The sequence below is a fragment of the Benincasa hispida genome, chromosome 5 (assembly GCF_009727055.1).
Source record: "Benincasa hispida cultivar B227 chromosome 5, ASM972705v1, whole genome shotgun sequence".
Classification (NCBI taxonomy): domain Eukaryota; kingdom Viridiplantae; phylum Streptophyta; class Magnoliopsida; order Cucurbitales; family Cucurbitaceae; genus Benincasa; species Benincasa hispida.
The window spans coordinates 41,879,174-41,891,535 of NC_052353.1; the positions used below are offsets into that span (position 1 = coordinate 41,879,174).

Below are 12,362 nucleotides of genomic sequence, written 5' to 3' on the forward strand. Positions count from 1 at the left end.
TTTAAATATCTTTGTGGTTAATATATGGATGAAAGACATTTATCTATACCCCATTATCTCCCTCAATCATTTCCTCTCTTATGTTTCGATTTGGCCTAACATATCACTATTTTCTCTCCTTTTTTTCTCTCTCTTCTTCAATATTCCTTTTACTCATATTTCTCATCCATTTTTCAATCTCTAAAACTACCTACAATCAAAGTATATCCTATAGCAAGAAGAAAGGAGCGAATAATTGAATATCATCAAGAGGCTTTTGGACTTGAATGTTTTAACAAGGGTTGTACATTAGTAGTTGAATGTTTAATTAATATATTTTGAAACATGTTCAAATTTTGGGTCATAATTTTGACAACTAATAGGAGACAAAAGAAACAAAACATGTCGATGTTAGAGGTCCAATTCTCCCACCTACACTTTAATTACAATACATTTGCCAAAAAAAAAAAAAACATATGCATTACCAAATTTGTTGCAATGGCTTTTTTTTTGGGGGGGGGAAGAGGATGACTTCTTGGTTTTACTCCTCATTTGATTCCTCGTACTCACAAAATTTTCCATTTAAAATTTGCGGAGATGGAATTCTCCACGAGAATTTATTCTTTATTTAATCTCTTTAACAATTAAATTATGTTTTAAAAAAGTTTTCAATCAAATAGTTAATGCTCAACTATCAATCCTCGTTACACATGGGTAATTTCTCATTAAAAAAAATCTTAAACCTCTGAAAATGATATAAAATAAAATGTCATAAAAAGTTATTTAATTAACCATTCATACATTATACATATATATAGGATTAAAAAATAATAAAAAGATAATTAGATTGGCGAACAGGGAATGCTCTTATCCTTATATAGCTCATGAGAAATTTTTTCCTGCTCCTTCCTTCATTTTTCATCTAAATAGGGGTTCCTTACTCCATTAAGGATACATAACCGTGGAAGAAATCCTAAAATAATTTGGTAAGAATTTTTTTTTCTAAAGTTTAAAAATATCAATGAAACATTTGAAAATTCATGAGTATTTTTTAAACAAAGAACTAACTTTGAATTTGTATTCAATTAAACACAACATTAAAAATTTAAAGATTTATTGATCAAATTAAAAATTCATAAATTTATTGTACACTTTTTATAGTTGAGAAACAAACCATTCGAACATTATGATTAAATACGAGAACTTTTTTTAAAAAAAAAATAATTATTATAACATACAACTAATGAGTTAATATTCCTTTCCCATTGAAGTATGTATATTTATATCTCACGTTAAGATGACCAAAAAAAGATAAATAAAACACTAATAGTAAAGTGTAACAATGTGCAGAAAAATAAGGTAAAAATTATAAAAAGTGAGAGAATATTACACCTTTATATTACTTTAGGGATAAGCTACAAAACATTTCTATGACCATATCTTTATACAAAAGAAAAAAAAGAAACAACACACACCAAACACAGAATCTTAAATCCAAAGCTGCAACAAAGCAACCCCCTCTCTAATTTTCCAAAACATCAAAACAACACGACACAGGAAAATTAATTTTCATGTCGGCTTGAAAATTCCCAAATTCAAAGTTCTTGAAATGACAAACCATTTTTTTAAGAAAAAACTTCCATTTTCATACCAGAAAAATTCGGTATTCACAAACCGTCACCCCCCCTAAACAACTCTCTATTTGCATTCCAAGCACATTTTTTTCGTTTTCCTTCCTTATCTTCCTCTGTATTTACACCCGTCCCAGTCATATTCGTGCTAATGCACGTGGCGTCATTTCATTGGTTTGGTTGTATTGAGTTCTGTAGACCCTTCCGTAGGGAATCGGATCTCTTTCAACTGCCCCAAACGCCATGCAAAATGAAACGGCCTGTACTTCTTCACCTTTTTTGCGTTCACTACTTCTTGTTGTACGGTCTATCCGCGTCCCGGAGTTTCAACAGCTCCGGCGCGTTTTCCGCCACGCGCCACACCTTCACCGACCGATCCAGGCTACCACTGTACACAATCCACCGCCGGTTGCTATAGCTTCCGTATAGCTTTTTCACATTGCTTTCCTCTTCCGGTGACGATGGCGATTCTTCTTCATCTTCCTTAACGGCTAAGCATTTAACCGGTCCTGAGTGGCCGGTCAGAACAGACAGACACGTGTGAGATCCGGTGTTCTCTTCCCTCCGCCACACGCATATGTTTTTGTCCGCTGATCCACTGAACACCAAGTTTCCGGCCGTCGCTAAGCACAGTACAGCTAGTTTATGGCCGCGGAGGACTCCGCCGTGTGATAAATGCTTCTCGCTCTCCCAATAATTCACTACTCCGTCTGATGAACCGCAGTACAAGACCGCCGATGACAGGTTCACAACCAACGCCGTTATGGCATTTTCTTGCTTCAGCAACACCTGAACCAGAAAATGCTTTGTGCCTTTTCCCTGTAACTCCCTCCGCCAGACCTTCACTGTTCCGTCAGCGGATCCGGTGAACACAAGGCTTTCTAATCCTGATGCGACGGCGTTCACGGCGTCGTCGTGAGCGGTGATTGATTCGAGGCATTTCGAATCTGCGATTCGCCAGACCTTCATGGTTTTATCCCAAGATCCGGAGTATAAAAGCCCTAACTCCTCGTTTAGGCTCATCGAGGAAATGGCGTCGAAATGCTTTATACGGAGGACGTTGCGGTTGCGCCGGACTTTCACGTAATTTCTCGGATTCATTGAGCTTTTGACGAATTCCTTCAACGTCGGTAAGCTTCCGATTCGGCTATGAGATTTCGGATTCTTCGACGAAACTTTCCAGATACGAATCTTTCCGTCTTGATGTCCTGTGAAAATCCTATCTCCACACAAGATTATGGACTTCACTAATCCACTGTTTGATTTAAATCCAGTGAACTCCTTCAAATTCTTCCACACACGAATGTTCTTGCTATCCGATCCAGTATACAACAAATCCCCTGCCACTGCCAACGAATACACATGACCTTCCTCTCGCACCAGAGAGCCGATGAGTCCATTCTGAGCATAAAATTCATCGTCGTACAGATTCATCCCCGATCGAACGATCCACGGAGATTTCGAATACGGCGAAGCAGACTGATTCCACGGCGACATCAAATACGGTGAAGCGTCACCACTCGCCGGCGATTTGTCGTAGTTATACACCGGACTAGTCGCAGCAGATGCATTGCTATGCCGGGGAGAGAAATCGTTATCATCACCAGCAAAAATCGCCGGATCGGACTGCAAATAAGCTCCAAATCGCTTTCGATTCAATCCATTACGCCGCTCCATCACCATGACTCCTCCACCTCGATCCTCTCTCATCAAAAATCACAAGAAATCGTTTGAAAATTCTTCAGAGAATTTAACGAAATTGTATTGTAACGAATGAAAACAATTTTTGGGTTTTTTTTTTTAAAAAAAAAAGTGAATGTTTTTTTATCAATTTCAGGAGCGGGGAGGTGGAGATTATATAGGAAAAAAATATTAGAGAGAGAAGAAGGAATGGGAGGTTGCCACGTGGTAGAGAGAGAAATAATTATCTGAAGGAAACCGGGAAACCGGGGGTACCGGTAACATGGTAGATGAATTTGGTGAGACGGAAAAGGACCACAATTTTAATTTTAATATTTCTTTATTTTTAAATGCGGCGTTTAAACTTCACACGCTAATTCAGGGGGGGATTGGAATCGAAAGAGAAACAAACGTTTTCAGATTGGGGTTTGACTTTTGACTTTCGAAATTCCGTATATAGGAATACGGCGTCGTTTTAGATCGAGTGGGCTGTTTCCATCCTTCTGTTTATGGATATCCGGGTCGGGTCAGTCGGGTCAGGGGAGATTTCAATGGTCAATTTTGGAATTTAATCAAAATTGGTAATAATTGAATATTAATTCTTTTTAGTGCTTGATTAGGCGGCTTTGTTTGAATGTGATGAGTTTTAGATTAAAGAAATTTATGTTATAGCAAAATGAAAACGAGTTTGTACTTTTGAATTAAAACATTTTTGTTTTTAGAATATTGGAATTGACTTTGAAAAATTACTATTTTTTCTTTTTAACAATATGTTACCATTCGAGCAAAAATACTCCTCCCCTCCATGAAAATTGAAAAGAAAAATAATTCCCTTGCTATATAATAGATGATCTTATTTTTTAAAAAAAGGTTAATACATAATTTAGTGGATGAAATACAAATTATCATCTATAGATGATTCACAAATTTTTACACATGATTTAACAATAAGAATTGAATTATGAAATTAAAATTTAAAAAATGACACATATGAAAGACGTAATGAAGTAAATTATATGCTTTGTCAATAAAAAACTATTTATTCCTTTTTCACTTAACTGGTGGTAAACAATAATAATAATAAAAGGAATTTTAAATGTCAAATTGAAGAGAAAAGAAGAGTTTCAAAGACTAAATACCGAATAAAATCAAATTGGAGCTTTTTACACATGCATAAAAGTCAATTTGATTGGCTAGAAAAAAACTCCTTAAATGAGAAAATTTTAAAATAAAGTTAAAATAATTTCACTGCTAAAATGAGTCTATATTTTCTAATATTGCCGACTACGACATTAAATATAAAACGTAATATTCAAAACAAAAAGCAAAAGCAAATGGATAACTTTTAATTTATATAATAATAATAAAATTCTCAAGCATTCTGTCAAACAAACGTGACTAACTCCAATAAAAAGTTCATTTATATTATTATTAAAATTTGTTTTTGCCTTATTTTATTTTCAAATCATCGACATATTTTATTAATTATTTTATTGGATCACAGGTTTAAGAAAATAGTAGGTTGGCTTAAAATTTAATGTTTATATTTTATTATTATTATTTTGTATATAAAGATAGAAATAAAAACAAATTCTCAAAAATTATGTTTAGTTCGTGTTTTGTGAAATAGAAAGTACAAGAAAAACGATGAAAACATGTTTGGTGTACTTACGATCTTCAAAAACAATTTTAAAATGGTATGTTTTAAAAAAGAACAAATTAGTTATTACTTCATTTTCAAAGTTTGCTTTCGAGAAATATGAAAATAAGAGATACACTTGACAAACACGTTTTCTTGAATATAATAAAATAACAAATCTATTTTTTCTTCGATCTACTAGGTAGATCTTTTGTCATGAAAATATTTTATTATACAAACTACAAAATAACAAAGATCGAAAAACCAAAATTACTTAATTTATGTATAGATATATGGCGACATATAAACATGAATCTTAAAAATTTTCCATATCTTTATTTCCGATAGAAGTTTTTTCTCTTATTGGAAATATCTTTTTCTCAATCGCGAAAGGATTCCTTCCAAATTCTATAATAAAAATGGTTATATTAAAGTAGTTTTTTTATACTAAAAAAAATGTACTTCACCAAGCATATATTAAACTTTATTGTATTTTCAATTTCATTAACAATCTTCAAATTTTTTAAGTTGGAAACTAAGATTTTTTTTTTTTTTTTTTTTTTGCATATTGAAAAACGATTTTTTTGATCACAAATCAAATCCGAAATCTTATACATTTTGTTATATTTGAAAATGTATGGATATGTACATGATATTTATATAAATCCATCCTCAATAATTCAATACAAACTATATTTGACAACAATATCTAACTTATTTTTGCTAAAAAATTGAAGTTTGGCTTGTCCATTGTTCTTTGCTTTGTTTGAACCTTTGAAAAGTTGGTACATTATTTTAAAATAAAATAAATATTACCTACTATAATTTAAAAATTGACTTTGGATATATTTTGTAAATGAATTTCTGAAAAAGGTATATATCTTTTAAGTCTCTAAAATCTAGAATATCTTTTTTTTCTTCAACCATACAACTCTATGGTTAAAGAGAAGAAAAGACTTTTTTAAGAGAGAGAAGAGTGCTAGAGAGAGAGTCTTCTATTTAGAGGATTTTGTCATTCATGTATTAACTATTCATTAAAGAGAGAAATAAAGTTTATTTTGTTTAAGGAAAAAAAAAAAAAAAAGGAGAGAGTGTGGAGTGTGGTAGAGAGAGAGCGTTACCCAACATAATTTTTTAACAATGATTAAGCGACTTAATCTTCACATACTTGTAAGCTTGAGCTAGATTTTTTTAAATTAAACTAAATTACAATTATAATCTATATAACTTGTTTGGGTAACCATTTAAGTCTCATTTGATAACTATTTAATTTTTAATTTTTTAAATATTTTTCAGTTCTTAAAAAACAAAAGGCATACATGTTGGTTTTTTAACAATGTTTTGTCTTTTTTTTTAAAAAAATATATTTGGTAATTATGTTTTGTTTTTTGTTTTTTTGTTTTTTTTATAATTAAGCCTATAAACATCATTCCATCTATTGATTTTTATGTTTTGTTGACTACATTCTAGGAATGTTTTTAAAATCAAAACCAAAATTTGAAAACTAAGACCTGTTTATTAACCATTTCGTTTTTGTATTTTTTTTTTTAATTAAGCTTATAAACACATTTTCTACTTCTAAATATATTGCTTTGATATTTATTTTTTACCCACATTTTCAAAAAAACAAGTTAAAAGTCGAAAACTAAAAAAAGTAGTTTTTAAAAAGTAGTTTTTATTTTTGGAATATGGCTAAGAATGCAACTCTTCTACTTAAGATTGATACATATCATCGAAAGAAAATGAAAGCAAATAAGCTTAATTTTCAAAAATCAAAATAAAAAATAAAATAAAATAGTTATCAAATGGAGCCTAAAAAATAGTTTTTAAAACCATGTTTTTGTTTTTAGAAATTAGCTAAGAAATCAAATGTTTACATAGGAAGTATGAAAATCACAAGTAAGAAATTGTAAGAAAACAAACACAAAATTAAAAAACCAAATGGTTACCAAACATGATATTTATTAATTATTATTTTTTTCTTTTCTCAGTATAACAACCGGTGGGGGATTGGACCTCTGGTCTACCAATACCACTTAACCAAGCCCACTTTGGCAACTAATTAGATTTATAAAATTGTTAAAAGGTTATTAAATTTTCAATATATATGTTGTGTGTTTGTATATAGTGTATATATATATATATATTCAACATTTAGAAAAAAACATATAATGCAGGTAATATAAAATTAAAATTTTATGTCTAGTAGGGTTCTTGACTTATTAGTTTTGACTACTAAAAGAAAGTAATGGTTATTAGACACCAAATTGAAATGTGAAGGATATATTACACATAAAATAAAAAAGTTGAGCAACCAATTGGATAGCACATATTTTGATTAAGGTTAAAAGATATATTAAACTTTTTAATCGTTTGAAATTAATTGAACAGGAAGGACAATTGGAAACAAAATTTATATTGATCATTGACGATATTAAAGAACAACATCCTCACAGGATTGATTAAAGGCATTTCTCCACACATCTCGAATATGTATAATGAGATTGCTCAAGAAATTGGTTTATCAAATGCATGCGTAAAAAACCACCATTCCAAATTTTGGATAGACGATGTATCGTCCTCTTCGAATAGATTAAACTATTCATCATAAAGTGTTAGAAGGTTATTTATCTTTTAAATCATTTATCTTCTTCTCGGTTTTTGGGGCATTGATGGCCTTAAGATACAAAATACATATATAACCAAAGTATTCTAATAATGACTAAATAATAGTCGTATATGAATTAACTATAGACACACTATTTTTCAACTTTTCTTACTATTTCAATCTTGTACTTTAATTTTGTCCGATTTATGTTTTGAATTTTTCTTTATACATAGAAGGACAACCTATAATTCAAATGGTTTAGAAACCTAACTTACAATTTAACCTAATATATTTTCCAATACTATTTATATATGTGAAAATTGAAAATTTCCTAAAAGTACTTGTACTTCTTGAATTGTCAAACTCTCCCATAAATGGGTTAAAAAAAAAGTCTTGGTGTTTGGTGACCCATAACCTTCACTTTTATCCCCCACCACTCCCACATAGCCACACACCACTTTTATCTATCTATCTTTTCTCAAAGCGCCGGTTCACTTCTTCCAACAAAAGAAACCCTAATCTCAAACGTCAACGCCCCCACGCGCCGCCGCAAAATTGCCACGTCACCATCATCTCCGGTTAACCTTACAAACCTTCCTTCCTTATGATTAGAAGCTTGGAGTTTTAAATTATTTTGAAAGCCACGTGTCGTTTTGTAATCTGTGTATCCAATGAGGGATACCCACGTGGCTGGTTGTACCGGCGGTGCGTCAGCATGACTTGGGAAGTTCGTGGGGAGGTTCAACGGTACGGGACAAAGATGTTACAATGATTGAAGATAATTGGGCCTAATATCTGACACCTGGCTTCTTTCGTGAGTCCCACTTTTTATCTTCTTTTTTTCGTTTTCCATCTTTTTAATAATTGAATTTTTTTTTTTCTTGTTTAAATCATATTTTATCACTTTTAATTTTGTTCTATTTTATCCTTAAATCTTAAAAAATGGCTCATTTTAGTCTCTCTAAATTTTAAAAGTATTTATTTCGACATCTACTATTCAAATTATGTTAAATTTTCAATAAAAATTTGAAGGAATTCTATTTTTAGATGACTAGGCTCGAGATGTATCCACTAAAATGTTAACAACCAACACGTTAAAATACTGAACGATCAAAATTTTAAACTAAAAATTTCTTTTAAATTCTCCCGCTTTGCCACCTTATTCAAAATTGAACCTTTAGATTTTTATAGCATATAAGTTAATTTATTTAGTATCCTAGTCGTCCAAAATTACAAGTTACTTCACCATTTTCTTAAAAAGTTAACAAAATCTTAATATATTAGGGACCAAAATAAGCAATTTTTTAAAAGTTCTGAGATTAATTCACTTTTTTTTTTTTTCAATTCATTTTAGAATAGTTTAGTTTGATAATGATTTTATTTCTTATTTTTTAAACTTAAATTTGTAGTTATTACTCCATTTTATAAGCTAAATTATAAACATAAGTTTTGATGTTTGTGTGTTTATTTAGTTTTTAAATTTTTAATTCTGTGTTTGATATGTTTTTAAATTTTGATATTTTCTACGTGTAAAATGGAAAGTTTAGAATTCTAAATTTTAATTTATTTTTAGTATATCAGTTCATTTTTTACAACTTTAAAATATTATAAAAAATTTATTTGAAACAAAATGAAAAGTACTAAATAGACACCAATATCAAAATTTAGAAACTAAAATTTTAATCTAAAACATTTTTTATTATCTAGTATTTAAAAAATAATTTCAGAACTAAACCAATTTTTGTTTTTAGAAAAATAGTTTTTAGAGACTTTTTTTTTCTTAATAAAATGTTTTATTAAAGAAGTTAAAAATAAACCAAAATAATTTTAAAAAATAAAAAACAAAACCAAAGAAGAGGATAGTGAATAAGCATTTATTAATTTTTTGACATTTGGAGGCTCTATCTTTCTTCTCACATTTTGTTGAATTAGATGAATAGATATATTTATAAAATAATAAAAATTAATGCTATAATTTATTAGTATATAGGTTAACTAGAGTCTGCTTTCATTTGTTAAATTATAGGTTTAGTATCTGAATTTTGCTCTTTGTATTGGTTTGATTTCTAAATTTTTAAAAGTGGTAGATTTTCAAAACTTTCAATTTGAGGCTCTAAAAAATTTAAAGACCGTTTAATAGCATTTTTGTTTTTCATTTAAAAAAAAACACTCGTTTAATAACTTATTCCATCTTTTGTTTTCAAAATTTATGAAACGTTTTTAAAATTGAAACTGAATTTTCTTCCATTTGAGAAGTTCCTTAACATGATATTTGATTTGCTTTGTTCGGTCAAGAGGTGCAAGTGGTTTGATTAGCTTTGAGAGACTATCATTTCAACACCAAAGTAAACAACTTTTATTTTTTTTAATTTTGTATTTATATATTATTTTAATTTTAGTTTTGCAATATATAATTTCTTTTAAATGCAATTAGTCTCACTTAGATATTTTACAACAATAATATTTCCAAAGCAATAGAATTGAGTTGAATCTAAGTCATTATAATCATTTAAATCGAATAAATCGAGTGACAAATAATGCTACCGATCAACTTTGGACAACATTTGAACAACAGAAACAATTTTATTAGTTTGTTAATTTTGCATCAAAACTTATTTGTATTAAATAATATAAATTATTTATAATTTTATTATATATATCTTAATGGATTTATATATACTTTATATCTTATAACTATATTATATTTAAAATATAAAACAAGAAAAAAGTTAAAGAAAAAAAGATACCAGTAAAAAAACGAGAAACAAGCAAAACAGTTGTTAAGCACATTTTTGTCATTCAAAAACCAAGAAACAAGAACAATTACAAAATATACTTTTGTTTTTTGTTCTTAAAAAATATGAAACATAAAACACGAAACAGAAACATTATGAAACCAAGTCTTAATTATTAAAAATTAATTAATTAATTAGATGCAAATTTAAAATTTTGTTAAATGCATCCCTAAACTAATATAGAGTTGTTCCTTTTTTTTTTCCCAGATTACATATACACAAATTATGTGTTCAAACTTCAAACTAGATTTTATATGTTTTAATAAAAATGACCAATAGTTTTTTTTTTTTTTTTCCATTTTTCAAAACTTGTGTCTAATGAAATATTACATTTTTTTCAATATATATTCTAAATCTTACCATATATACACAGGATAATTGTTTTAAATGGTAAAACTGTTGAAAATATTTTCAAAGTATAGCAAAATGTTATAGACATCTATCAATGAACGATAGACCAATATACACGGATAGATAATTACATTTTACTATATTTATAAATAATTTAGTTTATTTTTCTTTATTTAAAAATAATCTATATATATACATGATAATATTTGAACGAAAATAATCATATTATTGTTAAAGAAAATACGTTATATTTGAAAATATTATTAAAAAACTAACTTATGATACAAGTATCTCGATTCTACTATAAAATATGATGGCATAGCATACTTGGCAAAAAGAAAAAACCCAATAAAAGTATATACAAAAATTGTATATGTTTATATATGTACATTTTTTAGGAAAAAATAAATAAAATTGAGCAATATTTAACAGCTTTTTGGTTGTTTTTTGAGAGAGATAGAGAGATAGGGGTATTATTAATAATTTTTCGTACTTGTGTGTTGAATTGAATTGCTGGCTAAGTTCCGTAACAAAATTAGGTGATGTAAGCAAGACATGCCCAAATTGTCACACATGTCACATGCATTAAATAAAAAGATTATATATTTAAGTTAAAATGATGTACAGCTGGTGTATGAAAAAAAGTGTTAATTTGGCATATTTTAAATAAAATTCATGAAGTTTGTAGAACGTGCTTGATGAAATTAGTTTAACCCTTGTTACCAAAATTTTAATTCCAAGCACTAGTTTTTCATGGGACAAAAATTACCCTAAACTTGCCAATATGGCATCACATTGATGATTTTATTTAAGTAGTTGTGAGATTGAGAGATTAATTAAACCTGTTTCGATTACTTATCAAATTAAATTTTAAACTTAGATAAGTTTTGCAATTTTTCTATTGATGTCAAAATTGGAATAACTGGAACACACCTAATTTTCAGGTGATACCAACAGTAAATTTATTTAAAAGGGAAAAGAATGTAGCCTGTAAAAGAGAAAACATGCACTGGTGTGATACTTTCCACGCATGCTCTGATACTTAAGCCAGAGGATAAAAAATTGTAGAAGTTTCGGAGTTTGAAAGTAAGATTCAAAGCATCTCATGTGGAACTATAATGATATATTTATAAAAGAGATTGACTTAAGACTTTCCCTTGTTCCGTTTCGAAATATGGTTATCTAATAGCCTGATCAGATCCTATGTTGAGTTCTTGGGCTCGAGGGTGTGCTATGCTAGGTACGTCCTATACAAAAATTGGGCTCCTCGGCATCCGAAGACGATTCAGGGGGGAAGTTAGGTCAAAGGCCCAATTCAGGCCCACTGGCCCAACTAGGCTCCTCAACCTTGACTCCAAGGTCGAGGCTGGTGGAGAGTTAGGCTCAAAGATCCAACTCCTTTCCCTTGATTCGTCATGATCTCGTGTCTTGGTCTCTATTCTTTCTTTCTTTCTTATTGTTTAGATTTATCCTCCAGATCTAAAATCACCCATAACATTTACTATATTCAATTCTAACAAAATGAAAACACTAATTTTAACCTAAAAGAACAAACCATCGGTAAAAACTTCCTAAAGACACTAATTTTAAATGAAAATAAAAAGTTTGACCTAAAAACTAGATCAAAACCTAAAATTCATCCTTGTATAAAATTTTCAAATTTTATAAATTTGAATAAG

At 29.2% G+C, this 12,362-nt stretch overlaps 1 protein-coding gene across 1 annotated transcript; it reads right to left on the reverse strand.

Moving 5' to 3' along the window:
• Positions 1 to 1,355: 1,355 nt before the first annotated feature.
• LOC120078715 (protein JINGUBANG-like) lies at positions 1,356 to 3,433 on the reverse strand. The gene has a single exon (XM_039033013.1). The coding sequence runs from the start codon at positions 3,318 to 3,320 to the stop codon at positions 1,899 to 1,901; it is 1,422 nt and encodes a 473-aa protein (XP_038888941.1). The 5' UTR covers positions 3,321 to 3,433; the 3' UTR covers positions 1,356 to 1,898.
• Between the last annotated feature and the right edge of the window lie 8,929 nt (positions 3,434 to 12,362).

What these genes read in the sequence shown, in the direction of transcription:
- LOC120078715 (XM_039033013.1), bottom strand. Translation starts at nt 3,320, where the DNA reads ATGAGAGAGGATCGAGGTGGAGGAGTCATGGTGATGGAGCGGCGTAAT.